This window comes from Geotrypetes seraphini, chromosome 7 (genome assembly GCF_902459505.1).
Source record: "Geotrypetes seraphini chromosome 7, aGeoSer1.1, whole genome shotgun sequence".
In the NCBI taxonomy this organism is placed as follows: Eukaryota; Metazoa; Chordata; class Amphibia; order Gymnophiona; family Dermophiidae; genus Geotrypetes; species Geotrypetes seraphini.
The window spans coordinates 70782027-70801302 of NC_047090.1; the positions used below are offsets into that span (position 1 = coordinate 70782027).

Here is a 19276-nt window from a genome sequence, read left to right on the forward strand (position 1 = left end):
CGCGCAGAAATCACGATGATATGTACCAAAACTTTTCTATACCGCGCTCAGGCATATAACGCGCATGATGCCCGACGCTCCTTTCGCCCGCCCTGACTTTCCGTGCGCTGTCCCGACTCTCCGTTCACCCCCCTGACTTCCGTGCACTGCCCTGACTTTCCGTGCGCTGTCCCGACTCTCCGTTCACCCCCCCTGACTTTCCGTGCACTGTCCCCCCTTGAAGTCCTGTCCCCCTTGAAGGTCTGTCCCCATTCTGAAAGCCTGATGCCCCCCCCCCCCGACGTCCGATACATCCCCCCCCCCCGGCAGGACCACTCGCACCCTCACCCCGAAGGACCGCCGACTCCCCAACAATATCGGGCCAGGAGGGAGCCCAAACCCTCCTGGCCACGGCGACCCCCTAACCCCACCCCGCACTACATTACGGGCAGGAGGGATCCCAGGCCCTCCTGCCCTCGACGCAAACCCCCTCCCCCCAACGACCGCCCCCCCCCAAGAACCTCCGCCCGTCCCCCAGCCGACCCGCGACCCCCCTGGCCGACCCCCACGACCCCCCCCACCCCCCTTCCCCGTACCTTTGGAAGTTGGCCGGACAGACGGGAGCCAAACCCGCCTGTCCGGCAGGCAGCCAACGAAGAAATGAGGCCGGATTGGCCCATCCGTCCTAAAGCTCCGCCTACTGGTGGGGCCTAAGGCGCGTGGGCCAATCAGAATAGGCCCTGGAGCCTTAGGTCCCACCTGGGGGCGCGGCCTGAGGCACATGGGCCAAACCCGACCATGTGTCTCAGGCCGCGCCCCCAGGTGGGACCTAAGGCTCCAGGGCCTATTCTGATTGGCCCACGCGCCTTAGGCCCCACCAGTAGGCGGAGCTTTAGGACGGATGGGCCAATCCGGCCTCATTTCTTCGTTGGCTGCCTGCCGGACAGGCGGGTTTGGCTCCCGTCTGTCCGGCCAACTTCCAAAGGTACGGGGAAGGGGGGTGGGGGGGTCGTGGGGGTCGGCCAGGGGGGTCGCGGGTCGGCTGGGGGGGCGGTCGGAGGTTCTTGGGGGCGGGCGGTCGTTGGAGGGAGGGGGGTTTGCGTCGAGGGCAGGAGGGCCTGGGATCCCTCCTGCCCGTAATGTAGTGCGGGGTGGGGTTAGGGGGTCGTCGTGGCCAGGAGGGTTTGGGCTCCCTTCTGGCCCAACTACACAAAGGTACGGGGAAGGCGGGTGGGGGTGTCGTGGGGGTCGGCCAGGGGGGTCGCGGGTCGGCTGGGGGACGGGCGGAGGTTCTTGGGGGGGGGCGGTCGTTGGGGGGAGGGGGTTTGCGTCGAGGGCAGGAGGGCCTGGGATCCCTCCTGCCCGTAATGTAGTGCGGGGTGGGGGTAGGGGGTCGCCGTGGCCAGGAGGGTTTGGGCTCCCTCCTGGCCCGATATTGTCGGGAAGTCGGCGGTCCTTCGGGGCGGGGGTGCGAGTGGTCCTGCCGGGGGGGGGGATGTATCGGACGTCGGGGAGTCGGCCGGGCAAGAGGGCTTGGGCTCCCTCTTGCTCCGATCGTGGATGCGGGTGCGGGTGGGAGCGCGTGCGAGCGGTCGTTCGGGGTGGGGGTGCGAGCGGTCCTGCTGGGGGGGTGAATCGGGCGTCGGGCGGGGTGGGAACTATGTTTAAAAACTTTTCTATACCGCGCTCAGGCATATAACGCGCGAGGGGTATGCGCGGTACGTAAAATCACGTATAACGCGCGCGTTATATCCGCGAAAATACGGTAATATTATAAACAGGTATCTAGCTTATCTCAAAAAAGATATTGTGGAACCAAAAAAGGTCCAAAGAGCAACCAAGGTGATATACAGGATGGAACTTGTTTCGTATGAGGAAAGACTAAAGAGGTTAGGGCTTTTCAGATTGGAAAGAGACAGCTGAGTGAGGGGAGATATGATTGAACTCTACAAAATCCTAAGTAAGAATGGGGTACAAGTGGATCGATTTTTTTACTCCATCAAAAATTAAGACTAGGGGACTTTCAATGAAGTTACAGGGAAATACTTTTAAAACCAATAAGAGGAAATATTTTTTCACTCAGAGAATAGTTAAGCTCTGGAATGCATTGTCAGAGGATATGATAAGAGCAGTTAACGTAATTGGTTTAAAAAAAGGTTTGGACAAGTTCCTGAATGAAAAGTCCATAATCTGCTATTGAGACAGATATGCCCTTAAGTACACATTGGTTTACACATGGGTTTTATTACCAATAGCATCAGAGTTTGACTTCCTACAACCTATGGGTAATCTTTTCATTTCAAGGTTACCCGATTTTGTGGAGCCACCTCCAGTTTTGCTCCAACCTCGCCCCATTCCACCTTAGCCACATCCTGTTCACCCCAGCCCCGCCCCATTCAAACCTCTTTTCTTCTCTTTCCTCAAGCTCAGGGCCGAGTCTGGAGGGCCTCCGAGTATGCACGGATGTGACCTAATGATGTTGTACACATGCGCACATGCATGTTACATCATCGCATCACATCTGCGCATGCTCAGAGGCATTCCAGATGCAGCTCTGAGCTCGGCGCTCTTCAAAAACCTGTACAAACAGCTGTTTGGGATGTTTTTTTAATCCATCTGGTCACCAATCCTCCAAAAAAGGACATGTCTGAGTAACCCTAGTTAGGCCCCAAAGAAGCTGCAGGATCTCCCAGGCCTCATCCAGCTTCTACGTTCCATCCCAGCACAATGCACAAAGGCCCAAGGTCAGAGCACCACCCCCAACTAGAAGACATAAGCTGGGTATTTGCCCTTTCTCTTGCCCCTGTGCCATTATTCTAATGAACTCTAATAAACCCACACTCCATTAGGAATAAATTATTGTAAAATGTACTCATATTAATTGAGACTTATATCCTTTCATAGTTTATCATGAGTAAATTTTCTCTTACACTGTAATCATCGCACATTTCTACAATCAAGCGTATGTGTTAGTGTCCATCAACTGAAATATACTATGGAAAATCGAAAAGTAAAAGCAAAATATATTTAATGGCTTTAATAGAATGAATTGTAAGCAATTGAACATATCACTTTTCCTTATAGTCCCCATGCAAAATGACACATTTTTTTTGAATCATTCAACTAGCTTCTGCATTCCTGCAGAGAAGAGGTTTTTTGGCTGCTCCCAAAGCCTGGTGAGGTCCATTTCCTTTACTTCATCAGAGGTGAATGCGTGTCAGCGTCTCTGCTTCGGAAAAGAAGCGACAAGCAGAGACGCAGACACGCACTTATGCACCATTCGTAGCATATTACAAGTACACGATTGTCCCCTGAGAAAGGCGACGAAGTCACTGAAACTTGGATCCTTGGGACTTGGTATGTTTTATTATTTAATGAACTAATCATTAACTTTGGTAGAAACTGTCAATAAAGCGTTTGGCGCTACAGGTTGGATTTGACATTTCCAGTGCTTCATTTTCTGTCCATTTGAATGGGCTAATGAGCAATAGAAAGGAGGTCCCAGGCCAATAAGACACACTAACCACTATATTTATGATGGAAAGTATTATTACAATTTGACTTTTCAACCTCATTTGATGTGGTTCATCATGATATTTTGATTCATATGTTGGCTGACATAGGACTAACCCATGTGGTTCTAGATTGGTTTAGTAAATTTCTTTCATGACGTTCTTATGAGGTATGCTTAAAGGGCCAGGTCTCATCTTCATGGTTATCCAAATGTGGGGTGCCGCAAGGTTCTCCTTTGTTACCTATTTTTTTTAATATCTATATGACGTCTTTAAAAAATGTCTGTCTTTCGCCTGCAGAATCTATTTTTACCTATGCGGATGACTTTTTTATTTCATTGGAAGTCAAACATGATTTCAGTGACCTGTTACAGGCATAGATAGCTGTATCTATAAGCTCCAGAGTTGGGTGAATTCCATTCAAATGAAACTGAATGCTTCAAAAACTAAGCTGCTTTGGATCGGACCTAGATTAGTTAATCTTCCTACTAATATTGCATTGAAATCAAATATTATATTACAACTTGACCTCACTTCTAGAGTTTTGGGTATTATTCTGGATCACTTTTAATGACCAGATACATTCCTTAGCAAAGAAATATTTCTTTAGTTTGCACATGCTCAGGAAAGTCAGGGTACTATTTTATCAAGAACATTATTTATTACTGGTATGGTATAATCCACTGTGTTGGCCCAGATGGACTACTGTAATTCTATTTATTTGGGTATTAAACAGGGCAGTTTAGATCGTCTCCAGTTAATACAGAATACAGCGGCCAAACTTATTTTTGGAAAGAGAAAGTAAAACCATGTTTCCCCATTGCTGAGAAACATGGCTTCCAGTCCATCATAGGATATAGTTCAAGCGTGCATGAGTGGTTTTCAAACTCCTTTATGGAATATTTGATTCTTTGATTCCCCTTAATGGGAATTCCTTTAGATCCTGCTATTCAAGAATTACAACAATTCACAAATTAGCATTTCCTTCTCTGAAAGGTATTAAATGCACTGGGAAGCTTAGTAAATCTTTTACTTTTAAATTGGTGAGAATTTGGAATGGATTCCAGATTCTCTAAGACTGGTAGATCAATTATTTCAATTTCAAAAAAGTTTAAAAACCTGGTTGTTTTTCACAATAGTTAATTTGATTTTAGCTGTCATATACTATTTTAAGCAATTCAACATACTTTTTTCTAACTTTTTCCATCCATCTAATCTAACCAATTTCTGTTTTTATCCCACAGTTTTTACAGTTATGTTTCAGTTTTTTAACGAACTGTAAACCGAGTCGAGCTCCTTAGGGAGTAGATTCGGTATATAAAATGAAGATTAGATTAAAAAGTGTAAGTCCACCAAAACCAACCAAAATCCTACTATATTGACATATAAGTGCCACCTGCAGTCATAAGGGCTATTGGGGTGAGAGACAGGTGGGCATAATAGGTTTGGGGGGAGTTTTGGAGGGATTACCATAAATTATAAGGGAGTTTGGTAAGATGTATATCTGGCACCTTTTATGTGAAATTTCACAGCAGTACCCTCTAAGGTGCCCCACTGTTCTATTGGGATGTCTACTTGGCCAGTTAATTACAATGCTGGCCTCTCCCATGTCCAAATGGTCTAGATTTGGACATTTTCAACTTGGATGTTTCTGTGGCTTCATCCTTTCCACCATAATGCTGCTGTTCTAGAAACAGGTATGTACTGTTTTATTCATATTTTGGGTGGGTGGGTGGGGGTTAGTGACCACTGGGATAGTGTGTGTGTGGGGGGGGTGATTACTTAATCCCTCCAGTGGTCATCTGTCAGTTTGGGTATCTTTTTTGATAGACACTTCTATAACAGGTCTAGCTCGGAACATCTAAGTTCCATTTAGGGCATCCTGCAAATCGTTCAATTATCGCTGCAAAACATCCAACACTAAATCGGCCCACAGCCCACCCAAAACACGCCTCTAGAATGCCCCTTTCTGAGTTTGATGTTTTAGAGGGCGAACATCTTGCAAAACATCTAAGTTCTTTGTTTGAATTAACGCCACTTGATCATTTTCCAGAGAAAAAAGGCCAAGTGCCAATTTTGGTGGTTTTTGTGGTTTCAAAATGCCCCTATTAGGCACCTGTGTTACCTTTATAAAATGCTTCAAATAAAGAACAAACCCATTAAATGCAAGAAAAATAATTGTAAAAATTCCACTAGGAAATTAATTTGAATGTTAATAAGGGACTGTCAAATCAAGAGCTATTGCCAAATCTTATTGACTGTTCATTTTTGCTCCAGACTTTACATCATCAACCCTTTTCTATGTAATTTATATTAACTTGTGCAATTGAAAATAAGGTATATTCTATATATGGCGCTGAAATTTAGGCGCCCTACCGGCGCTTGTTAATTGAGAAATACTATTTGAAAAGGCAAAAAAATAGTAAAAATAAAGTGCTTATCAGTGCCTAAATAAAAGGCCCTGGAATCGTGCCTATGTAGGTGAATTATGATGCTTAACGCCACTATGGACATGGGTCCCATTATCAACTGCTGGAACAGTTCTCCTTGTAGAGAATCCAAGATCTCCCTACTTCTAGAATATGCCACAATAGAGATACCCCATTCAACATGTTAAAATCACCCATTAGTAAAACTTCCCCTTTTTTAGATATATTCTGAATGTCTACTATTAAATCTCTGTCCACTTCTTCCGTTTGTGAAGAAGACCTGTATATCACACTAATGTAAATATATTCATCAGTCTCTCTTTCCAAATTCCATTCTCTCATTCCACAGTGCCTCTTCCTTGCCCTGCAGATCCTGCAATTGTGTGGCTTTAATATGATCTTTGACATATAACATTACTCCCTCTCCTTTTCTTCCTATCCTGTCTTTCCTGAACAAATTATAACTACATCCCAGTCATGGTTCTCCATGATCACCACAATAGCCAACTCATCTTCTTCCATCACAGCTTCTAGATCCAGAATCTTGTTTCCCATACTTTCCAAACATTGCCCCCTTATCCCATCCTTGTAGAGGTATTCAGTGATTTATTTACCTTAGGGTTTAAACTCACCTGGGGGCTTTGATCACCCTGCCCCATCACTTCTAGTTTAAAGCCCTCTCCGGCAGTCTGGGAAAATTTGCCCCCTGGAGCCCGAAGTGCTTTTTTGAATTTTTGACACTGGAGTGCTTGGAGGGGAGGGGGGAAGGGATTGGAGTGGGGGGGTGGTGGCTGTTGCGCTGTTTTCCAGTATGCTTCATTTAGTCTCCGCGAAGAAACCAAGCGGTAGACTATTATCTTGAGTTCTGGTTTATGGTTATACTTGTTTTTCGAGTGTTGTGTCTTTTTGTTGTATACCATTTTCTAAATAAAAAATATATTTTTTTTAAAACCCTCTCCAGTAGATTAGCCAGCCTGCTGCCGAAGACACATCTTCCCTTCTTTGATAGATGGACACCATCCATGCTCAGCAGCCCTTGGAAAATTATCCCATGGTCCAGGTAGCCATCCTTTGAAGGGATTCAAACCGTGAAAGTTTGACCATTCATATTCTAGTTAGAGATCCTCTGTGTTCATCCCACACTTTTTTGAATTCTGCCACCATTTTCCTCTCCACCACCTCCCTTAGGCGGGCATTCCAGGCATCCATCACCCTCTTCATGAAAAAGAATTTCCTAGCATTACTCCTAAATCTACCACCCCTCAACCTCAAATTATGTCCTCTAGTTTTACTAATTTCCTTTCTCTGGAAAATAATTGGTCCTATGTTAATACCTTTCATATATTTACAAGTCTTATTTTTAATAAGTGATATTTATCTTCTCAAATGTATTTATATGCTTTTTGTGGTTTGTCTGAGCTACTGAGAGAGATTTATAGTTATTCCGACTTAGTTGGAAGTGGTACATAGTGAAACTAAGGACTGAGTTGCTGTGATCAAAAATTTTCCATTACATCACCCTGTGAACACTTCTTACAAACACAAATGTATACACATATATAAACACTCGCAGAGTGGTTGGAAACAATTCCGTGAGCCACGCTCTACATGTTTTCCCTCTCTGTTCAATTGTAGTATACAAGGGGGGTGCTGAAAAGTTCTCTGCCCAACCATCCAGCTGAAAAGTGTTATCTTTTCATTAGTGCCAATTTGCAGAAACAGAATTCTGTTTTGACATTGTTTCAGATCATTGATTGAACCACATCCACGTTATTCTCTTCTTGGTTGAACATCCTCTATAACACAGGTGTCAAAGTCGGTCCTCGAGGGCCAGAATCCAGTCGGGTTTTCAGGATTTCCCCAATGAATCTGCATGAGATCTATTTGCATGCACTGCTTTCAATGCATATTCATTGGGGAAATCCAGAAAACCCGACTGGATTCCGGCCCTCGAGGAGGGACTTTGACACCCCTGCTCTATAATAAAACCCTAAGCGCGCATGGATGGCGTATTCCCTGTGACCGTGGTGTCTGGGTCCGTGCCAAATTCCATTTTCGAGCACGGAGGCAGGGAACACGCCGGCAACTCCTCCCTCCCGCCCTCACTCACCAACCGCTGCCGCCGCTGCTGCTCCTCTTCAAAGCAGCCTGCTGAGAGGTTCGCCGGCCGGCTGTAGCAAACCTCGCAGGCCGCTCTCCAACTTGGTAGCAAGTTCCCTATGACGCGATCAACTAAGGGGTCAATATTAAGCTGCCAGCAGTGAGTATTTTGCTCAGTGTTAACAGTGTTATTCCCAGATATTCAAAGCCAGGACCTATGTGGGCTTGAGCATTGAACATCTGATTGTTTTTCAGCTAACACTTGTCGAAATTCATCACTTAACTAGCCTTGAAATTATCAAATAAAGATAGGACAGACATTTATGCAGTCCTATTTCTGTTCTAACCCTGGCTGCTTAAGTGATGAATATCAGTACTGACTCTGCCCCCAGAACGCTCTTAAGATAGCTGGTTTTATGTTTGACGCTAACCACGATATTCAGCGGCAATTTGCCAGTTAAGTGCCACTGAAAATTAGCGTCTAGCCTCGACCAAGTGATTTAACTGGATAGTGGCTGGCTAAATCGTTTTGAATATCGGGCAGTAAAAGTTTTGTCATGGATTCAAGTGTTTGAAGTAAATTCTTAACATAAAAATTAAGAGTGATTCAACAAACAAAAAAATTACTCACCAATGAAAAGTATTGGAAAGGTGATAAATAACAAGAAGACATGAGGAACCAAGTTAAGAGCATCCAAGAAGCAGATATTTTCCAGAATTCCATTATCAACATTATAAGAAGAAATTCTGTCATTACCACAAAATGAGAGGTTCATGCTCTTCAGTCAATTCTAATCCAATGACCTAGAAATAAAACAAAATTAGAAACTTTTAGAATAATCTAAAGTACGAGCTTTTACCATTTAGTACAAATCCCTCTCTATATAAGACAGGGGTGTTAAATGTCGGTCATCGAGGACCGCAATCCAGTCTGGTTTTCAGGATTTCCCCAATGAATATGCATGAGATCTATTTGCATGCACTGCTTTCATTGTATGCTAATAGATCTCATGCATATTCATTGGGGAAATCCTGAAAACCTGACTGGATTGCGACCCCCGAGGACCAACATTTGATACCCCTGATCTAAGATATGGTTGCTGAAATGGGTGGGGAAAAAGACATTGAGAAGTAGTTTTTGAGAAATAGCTTTCATCAGCCAGGAAAAAAATGAAGTTTACAATAAACCATTTAAAATTTTTTAATAATATCCCATACTTGATATTTTAGATTAAATTTAGCAATAAGTCTGCCTGATTTAAGTAATTTGTACATCTCTAATGAAGAATCGGCAAGATGTTTCTTTTCAAGAAACCAAAGGTGTTTCTAACATGGGTCCTAAATTTTAATCAGAATGGAGATGTGCAAGTAAAATTAAATAATGTGAATAAAAAATATATTAAATCGGAAGGAGCCGTATATGCTGGGAGGTGAGAGGCTGATATGCACAGATAGGGAGAGGGGCCTTGGGGTGATAGTGTCCGAAGATCTAAAGGCGAAAAACAGTGCGACAAGGTGGTGGCTGCTGCCAGAAGGATGCTGAGCTGTATAAAGAGAGGCATAACCAGTAGAAGAACAGGTCGTTGGTGAGACCCCACTTGGAGTATTGTGTTCAGTTTTAGAGACCGTATCTGGCGAAGGACACAAAAAGGCTTGAAGCGGTCCAGAGGGTGACGAAAATGATAGGAGGTTTGTGCCAAAAGATATATGAGGAGAAACTGGAAGCCCTGAATACGTATACCTTAGAGGAAAGGAGGGACAGGGGGAGATATGATTCAGACGTTCCAGAGAAAGGAAAATGGTAAAACCAGAGGACATAAGTTAAGGTTGAGGGGTGGTAGACTCAAGAGCAATGTAAGGAAATTCTTCTTTACAGAGAGGATGATGGATGCCTGGAATACGCTCCTGAGAGAGGTGGTGGAGATGAAAACGGTGACGGAGTTCAAAAAAGCGTGGGATGAATACAGAGGATCTAGAATCAGAAAATAATAGTAAATATTGAAGAACTAAGGCCAGTACTGCACAGACTTGAACGGTCTGTGTCTATATATGGCCATTTGGTGGAGGATGGGCTGGGGAGGGCTCAATGGCTGGGAGGGTGTAGATCAGTGGTCTCAAACTCAAACCCTTTGCAGGGTCACATTTTGGATTTGTAGGTACTTGGAGGGCCTCAGAAAAAAATAGTTAATGTCTTATTAAAGAAATAACAATTTTGCAGGAGGTAAAACTCTTTATAGTTTATAAATCTTTCCTTTTGGCTAAGTCTTAATAATAATATTGTAATTTAGAGCTAAAGAGACATATGATCAAGAAACTGTTTTATTTTACTTTTGTGATTATGATAAACATACCGAGGGCCTCAAAATAGTACCTGACGGGCCACATGTGGCCCCTGGGCCCTGAGTTTGAGACCACTGGAGTAGATGGACTGGAGTGAGCTTTGACGGAGACTTCAGTAGTTGGAACCCAAGAACAGTACCGAGCAAAGCTTTGGATTCTTGCCCAGAAATAAATAATAAGAAGAAAAATAACCAACAATTTTTAGATTGAATCAGGTTGGGCAGACTAGATGGACCATTTAGGTCTTTATCTGCCGTCATCTACTATGTTACTATGTTTTGTGTCAATAATAAACATCACTTACCCAAAACACTGACACAAAACAATATTTATTATATTTTTATTCACATTATTTAATTTTATTTGTTTTCAATTGTTATAATTGAATTTTTTCATGATGTTTCTAAGACGTATATGTTGTTTGACAGTTGTTAGCCCCTGTTGCAGCCTAATTTTAGGCAAACTATGGCCTCATCAGGCAGATCTTAAGTGCCTATTCTTCACTAAAATAATCTGCTTTTTACATTGGTTGGTGTGTCTGGTCTACTCTATGTAAAATATAGAGCTGTTCTGAGGAAGGTGTCAATGTGTGCATGCTTGCACACTAATGTTTTAAGAGAACAAAAAGACTGTGGAATCAATGGTCTTGATGCAATATGAAGTTGAGTTCTTATAAAATGCACACTCAACCACATGGAGAAATAATGTCAAAACAATTTGTTGGAAATTTAAAGGATACAAGCTCATCCACATGAAGTAGCAATAAAGCAGACCCAACACAGTCTATGTTTCGGCTGTAATAGCTTTCCTCAGGGATCCTAAGAAGTGTAAAATACAGATCTAAATGTATTATATTACGTGTGTAATGTCATACATTGAGAGTGAATAGCTGATACTATGGAACCCTTGTAAGTGTGAATCATATACAAAAATGATGTTGAAAGGTAGCCATCTCGATATTCAAATTTTTTTTTTTTTTTTAATCTTTTACAATTTTTTTAACATCCTTAAATATGGAGTAGGAAAAGCATTAGAACCAGTATGGCCACAATGTCAGCTACTCTTTCTCGATCATTAGCTCAAAAACCTCCCAAATCTTTACAGTTTTATATGGTTCTCTTAATTCAAAATGTGTTTCTAAAAAAACAGAAAAAAAGGATAGATAATTATTCTCTAATATGTAAAACATTTATCTCACTTATATGGAGGTGGCCAAGCTACACTGTCATATACAATCTTAATATTCATAGTAGATGATGGCAGATATAGACCCGAATGGTCCATCTAGTCTGCCCAACCTGATTTAATCTAAAAATTTGTTGTTGTTGTTTTTTCTTCTTCTTCTTTTTAGCTATTTCTGGGCAAGAATCCAACGCTCCTTAATCTGACGCAACCAGCATTTTGTGACCATCCAGCCACTGTGTTGGGGAAAATCCCAAAATGCTATATTGCCTTTTTTAACAGATATGTTCTTCCTTCATTTTGAAATGTGATATTGAGAATACTGGCATGTGTGTATATATGAGCATACATGGGTGTAAATGCATAAATTCTGCCTAAATGCTATTCTACAAATACCCACTTAACTTATATAGGCGCGCTAAATGCTAAGGCATCCATTATATTCTATAGGCACCTTAGCATTTAGCATGCGCTAAATCAGTTAGCGTGCCTTAATAAAAGGACCCCATACTGCATATTTGCAACAGGGTTGTATACAGCAGTGGAGCATGGGAAGAACACAGGAATGGCTCCCACTTATGTGCATAATTTACATAATACTGTAAAGATGCATCCCCGCTTTATGCTGGCTTAAGTGTCGGCACCTAGATGTTTCGAACAGCAATGCCTGGTTTTGCATGCGTTCTATAACAGTTCCTAAATTACTTTATAAAATAGGTTCCTACTGTGGACTTTTTAGGATGCCAGTTATTGAGTTCTCCCTTGATGTCTGCCAAACAAGAAAGTGGCACCAGCATGACGTATGAATCAGTAGCATAGCCAGTCAGCCAATTTTGGGTGGGTCTGAGCCCAAAGTGGGCAGGCATCTCTCTCTTTCCCGTCCTCTAACGCCTGTGCAGATGAATTGCCATACCATAGGTGGACAGGGAGATGGACAGCGGTGGCGTAGTAAAGGAGGGGGAGGCGAGGGAGGCAGTCCACCCTAGGCACTATGTTAGTGGAGGCGCCCCCCCCACACACACACACCTCTTCCCATTCCTCCCCTCCACACAAGCTGTTGTTCGCCGCAGTCAACGTGCTCTTCGCGACCCCATCGACTCTCCCGCTGACATCACTTCCCGGTGCCACGCATAGGAAGTAAAGTCAGAGGGAGAGCCAATGGGGTCGTGAGGAGCATGTTGTTGACCGCCACGAGCAACAACTTCAACTAGAGGTACAGGATAAGGGAAGGGAGTGAGAGTGGCAAGTGGGATCATGGAAGGAGCGGGGGGTCCATGACAGGCAGAATTGTGGAAGGAGCACAGGGCGGAGATGAGGGCGGGGGAAGGGTGCCTCTGACCCTCGCAATATCACTGATGGACAGGTACCAACTGGGAGGGGAGGCAGGACACTTCCCTCTGCCCTCCCTCATGTCCATCTCTCCCTCCTCTTCTCCCACTGTCCTCCTCTAAGTCCTTCTTTCCCTGTCCCTCTTTTAGCCCCCTCTGCCACCTCTCCCTTGTACTCCTTTTATCCCCTCTGCCCTCCCCAAGTATATCTCTCCCTCACAAATCTGACATCTTTCCTTCCCTTACACCATTTCCCCGTCTCACATCTCTCCCCCTTTTCCTTTTTTGAAGCCAACATTGCTCCCTTCTCCCTCCCCAAGTCCAAAATCACCGCCTCTCTTCCTTCTACTTGTCCCCGAATATAACATCTCGGGAGGGGCCTTATTTCTAGGTAGAAATCTGGTGGAAGTGACATCTTGCTGCAGGCTAGCATACCTGCTGATTGGTTCTCTCTGCAGTGTCCCTTTCCCAGCATCTACTCCTTTTATTCCCCTGGACTGGCATATCCTCTTATTTCCCCTCCACCCTGGTGCGTCTATCTTAAATTTGTTGTAAAGGTTGCTGGGCAGTGTCAGCAATTCACTGCACTGTCCTGCTGCTGGTCCCGGTGCCATCTCTCCACTGCGGCCTGCTCCAGTGGAAACAGGAAGTTGTCAGAGAGTAGGCCACAATGAAGAGAAAGCACTGGGGGCAGTGACAGGACAGCGAAGCCAATTGGCAATCTTTACAACAAATTTAAGGCACACACGTTGGGGGGGACAAAAAGAAATGTTGATTCGGGGGGAGGGGATAAAAGGAGTAAATGCCAGGAAAGGGATGTGACAGAGAGAGCCAACCAGCAGGTACGCTGGGTGCACAGGCAAAGCCTGCCCATGGCTACAGCCCTAGTCTAAATTTATAAATGAGAAGAAATATGAGGTAGATTTTGATCAAGTGGCAAAAGTGTACTATTTGGATTCAGAAATGGATATGGATTTGGATTTTATAAACCCACGCTCAAAGCAAGTTACATTTCTAATCAGTGGGCATTTTTCTTCTCAAATGGCTTAGATTGTGTCTGGAGTAACAGAGAATGCAATGACTTGACTAAAGTCACAAGGATTACCAATGTGAGAAACGGAATTTGAATCCTGGCTTTTCTGGCTCAGCACATTACAGTACTCTGAATTCTGTAAAAGGACTTGCTATGTCGTAAGAACTACAGTGAGATCTCACAAAGGAATTTAACCAAGCAATACCTAGGAGGACTACACAAGGAAGTAGTTTCTCTATCATCACAGGCTCAGTTGGAAAGCCCTAACAAGGCAAGCTGAAGAAATGTTTAGTACAATAGAGAGCTAGGGGAGAGAGACAGGCACAGCTCAAATTGTATACATGGGTACATAAAGTAATTGCAGGGAAGTTAAAGGAAGGAGGAAAGCTATTTAAAAAGGCAATTCATGTAGAAAAGTGGTACATCTTACCGCTCAATCTGCTGTTCTGTAATAAGGTCCCCAAGCAGAGCATCAACACTAATGACAAAATTCATCATAGGACCTGCTTATAGGGTTATCATATGGCTCCCCCCAAAAAGGACAGATAGTACTTACATTGCTATCAGTGAAAGTAAATGGAAGAAAAACATGGATGTATCAATCCATCCTTCTTTTTCTGGAGCCACATGGTAACCCTATCTGCTTAGGTTCAGCAGCATCCTGTCCCCTCTCTCCATGTAGGGTTTTCACTAGTGCTGCACAATTCAGAGAAAAATGTTTTGATTTAGCTTACTGAATCAATTTTTTGATTCGATTCGCTTTACCGACACAATTTCCCAGGTTTTTTGTTTGTTTGTTTTTCAAACGTTCTGGCAGGTTTATTTTGTAGCTTCTTCACCCACCCCACCTCCCTTTACCCTCTCCAACCCCATGCCAGCGATGGTGTAAACAAAATAAACATAAAAGACTTTTCCTCTCTCAGTTAGGTCATAGTTCACTCTCCCTGACGCCAGCTCTGGCAGGATACACATTTCAAATCTGGCATATTGTAATCACAAATTAGAAAATAAAACTATTTACCTTTTGTTGTCTGGTCATTTTATTATTCATATTGGTCCCAGGCTCTGGTTTCTGTTTGTTTTCTGTTAACTAGCTCGCCAGGGTCTCCTACCCATTTTCTCTGTGCTCACCATCCATCTTTGTACTTTCTCTTCCACTGCCATATCTCTCTTTTTCATCCTGCCTTGTACCACAACAGAGGCTAGACACTGATTCAAATCTGACACCAGGTGTCAGCTCTCCGCAATATCACGGCACATCTGGGTTACATGGCATCAATGGTTCATATAACTCCTTTTGCCGGCCTACATCTCAGGGCACCTCAATGGGAACTATCGACCCAAGCATCACAGCCATTATCCCAGAAGCTGAAAGCGACCACATCACTCCGTCAATCCCTTCAATGGTGGTTACAACCAACCAATCTCTTAAGAAGCCTTCTCTTCCACACTCCGCCTCATCAAAAAAATATTGGCAACAGATGCTTCCATATTCAGGTAGGGAGCTCATCTCGATGGCCTCCATGCTCGAGGCAATTGGAGTCTTCAAGAGAAATCTCTCCACATCAATCTCCTCAAGTTGTGAGCAATCCACAACGCCCTTCATAAATTTCAGGATCGCTTTCTTAATCAAGTAGTACTTATCTGAACAATCAAGTAGCCATGTACTACGTCAACAAGTAGGGGAGAACAGGGCACCTAAGTAGGCGCCATGCAATAGGTGCCTGTTGTAGCATTGTGCCTACCTCCCAATTCATTTTTCTCAATAATGAGCTTGTTGAAACTCACAATTGAAGCCAATTTACTAATTAAGTTATGTGTCTAATGTTAGGCACCTCTTATAGAATTTCTTCCAAAAGGCATCAATATGCAATGCAAACACATAAAACTATTATCAGAGCACTTAAACATATTTCAGTAATTTGGGTATTGTTGTATAATTTCCTAGAAATTCCAAATAGGTAGCTAACCTATTTCACAAAATTTATAGGAAGTTGTTGATCATCCACATGAAATTGTACCATTTTTTCAGCAGTGCTTTTTAAAATTATGACATCTTCAAAATTGCATGCCCTACTGTTCCATTATCTCTGAAAAAATCCAGATTTTAATCCCACTCAAGTCTTGCCTAAAATATGCCTTCCAACATTCCCCTTTGCAATTTAGATGAACTACAGAGTAAAACGTCTCAATTCTGAGTTTTGAAAATTGTGACAGGCAATCTTGTGAGAACAACATCCATCTGCCACTTTGTGCTGCTTTTGAGACATTTTTTTCTCTTTTGAAAATGAGTGTCGTTGCTTATAAATGTGCAATGTATAATGTCCTTATGGAAATCTCTTCAATGAGGAAACCAAAGAGACTGCTGAACCTGCAATAAGTATAGGAAAAATCGGAGCACAGGACTTCTTCCTATTAAATATCATGCCTTTTGGTTTTTCAGGGTTCGGTTTCAATACACAGTTGAAGTCAATCTACAGTTATAGTCAGTTTAGAATTGATGTTAATAATTTCTAGAGAATTCTGAAGCTCAAGTGCAGTCAAGATCTGAAAATCATCTGCACAGGCACAAATTCTCAAGCATGTGCCCCCTTGAACTCTGAACACACGGCAGACAAAAAAACCTAGCAGGACGTCTAGGAAGTTGTTTTTGAAAATCAGCACTTAGACGTTTTAGCAATTAAAACGTCCAAGTGCTGATTTATGCCATTTTTTTGGGCATCTTTCTTTTTTGAAAATGAGCCCCATAGTTTCCCTGAGTGTGGATTCTATAATTACCTATCTATAGGAAAGGATATGAGCCTTGAACATAGTCCAATAATGAAGATTTGGGGTCTTTAACCATTAATGTGCCCAATGACGGAGCTGGCATTTCGGTAAAACTAATTTATTGTCATACTATGCCTCCCTCCTTCTGGGGGAGATATTTTACATGGAGCTGGAGAACAATAAATTATCAACAAAGATGAGTTCCAGCTCTGTATTTGTTCTTCTAGTGGTAAGGATTTGAAAGATTATAGAGAGAGGCCCAGAGATTGTTCAAATGCAGGTTAAATTATGAAGATCCCTATAGTTCTTAACATGTCTATTGGGGTCTAGTAAATTCTATGAGATAATGGTCTGTCCAAGGTAAAGCCACTAAACAGAAACTAACTAGAGGAATGAACAGAGGAAAAGATATCAGTATGAGTAGAAATGGTCACATGTTGAAAAAGAGAGAGATCTTGGCTACAATTAAGAAAATCTGATATGAATGATGCCATAACATTTTATAAGTGAACATTAAGGTTGCCCAATAATATTGGATGTGCTGATTCTAGGACATAATGCACTACAGCAGGGGTGTCCAACCTTTTGGCTTCACTGGGCCGCATTGGCTGGAAAAAAATGTTTCTGGGGCTGCATAAACGTGCAAACGCTGCAGTAAGACATAGGAGGGAGCCGGGCCGGCCCAGGGGCAGCAAAGGAAAACACTGCATCGCCCTCGACCGGGGCCAAACAAAATACTTCACTGGGCCGCATGCGCCCCTCAGGCCGCAGGTTGGACACCTCTGCACTACAGCATCTTGTAGGTTTCCTATACTGCATGGTAAAGGATCCATTGACAAAGAAAGAGTAATTCAAGAGATGATGGGGAATTCAGATTAAAGGACAAGCTTTCTAGAGTAGAATGTGTTCTTGTGTCCTTGCACTGCAAATCTAAAGCATTTGTGAATGTAAGAGCCAAATCTTCCCCTCGCTTTCCTGAATGACTGATGAAACAATGTTTAAACCCAGGAGGGAGGGCTTGAACTACGTATGTATGAAATATCAGCATCAGTAAGCCAGGCTTCAATAAGGCATAGAGTTTCTAATTGATATTCAAGCATCAAGTCTTTAAGTGGTGTTAGGTCTTTTAAAATATCCACTCTTTACATACTGATCTGAAGCTTGCAGGCAGTAATAGATGAAAAAGCATCATGAGCAGAATCGTGTGGTTTTCAAATTTCTTACTGGGGGTAATTCTTATAAGTCAGAAGCAGTGGCGTACCTAGGGTATGTGGCACCCGGGGCCCATCATTTTTTGACACACCCCCCCCCCCCCCTCATGGAAAAAATTTTTTTTTTTTTTTTTGCAATAACCATGAAATGGAATAAATGGTCAGAATAGAAACAGGCAGTGAAAATTTTCTTTTATTGAACCTCATTTATGTAACCATTATTCCAAACATAACATAACATAAATTATGTCGGAATTGTCATGACATCAGAAGTACATATGGAGTAGTTGCAGGTGATGCTTGGGACAGTTCTGATTATGTTAGTTTGGTTTTATGTGTTTTTTGAATAGAAGGGTTTTTATTTCTTTTTTTAAGGTTTTGTAGTTTGTGGTCGAGGTCAATAGGTTATAGAGTTGGGGGTCAAGTGTTGCAGCTCGAATGGCTAGGAGGTTGTCGAACAGTTTTTTTCTTTTGACGTTTTTGGTTGGAGGGTGTGTGAATGGTGCGTGAGTTCTCCTATGTCTGTTTGAAGTGGATTGAATTATTTAGCTGAAGAAATTAGTTACCCCCCCATTCCACACACATTAATTCTCTTCCATTTTTGTTCCCATTATAAAAAAACACTGATAAGTTCCCAGGAAAAAAATACATTAAAATAAGTGAAAACAAAGGCCCCTACAGATGAGAACATAACATAAGAATAGCCTAACTGGGTCACACCAATGGTCCATCATGCCCAGTAGCCCATTCTCATGGTAGCCAATAGTGCTGCCCGATTCAGAGAAAAATATTTCATTCGATTCGATTCACCCTGTTGAATCGATTTTTCGATTAGATTCACTGTTAATGACACCGCTTTTTAAGTTTAAACAAAGTATAACAATAAATTTCACAACAACAATAAATTTCACAAAGTACTTAAAAAAAAAAAATCACATTTTTCCATTAAAGCAGTTCTGGAGACATTTGCTTGAACAGTCTTTTTTCCCAGTCCATAAGCAAGCAATATGAAAAAGATTTCCTTAATTATCTACTCAAACATTTTTGCTATTTACTTTCATTGTACCTAGACTATTATTCAGTAGAAAAAATTTAGTTTGTTCAATCAAGCAGAACATTCACTCATAGAAGTCCAATGTCCACACAGGATTTGATTGAACAAACCATATTTTTTCTACTGAATAATAGTTTAGGTATACTGAATAGCAAAAATGTTAAAGCCACACAGAAAAGCAGTAAAAGTCAATAGGTTCTCCAAGTGGGAACAACCTGATGTCTCAGCACTTGAGGAAAAGACCACGTAATAATGTTTATAAGATAAATCATATAAATGATTATACTGAAGCAGGGTGTCCTCAGCGTGAGAGGTAAGCGAGAGGATTTACACAATAAG

General features: G+C 42.5%; 1 protein-coding gene across 1 annotated transcript in view; it reads right to left on the reverse strand.

Moving 5' to 3' along the window:
• Window positions 1-19276, reverse strand: part of ABCC9 (ATP binding cassette subfamily C member 9) — a 343621-nt gene that overhangs the window by 311999 nt on the left and 12346 nt on the right. The window contains 1 exon segment of the mRNA XM_033952235.1: window positions 8652-8824. Coding sequence (XP_033808126.1) covers window positions 8652-8796 — 145 coding nt within the window. The 5' untranslated portion in view covers window positions 8797-8824.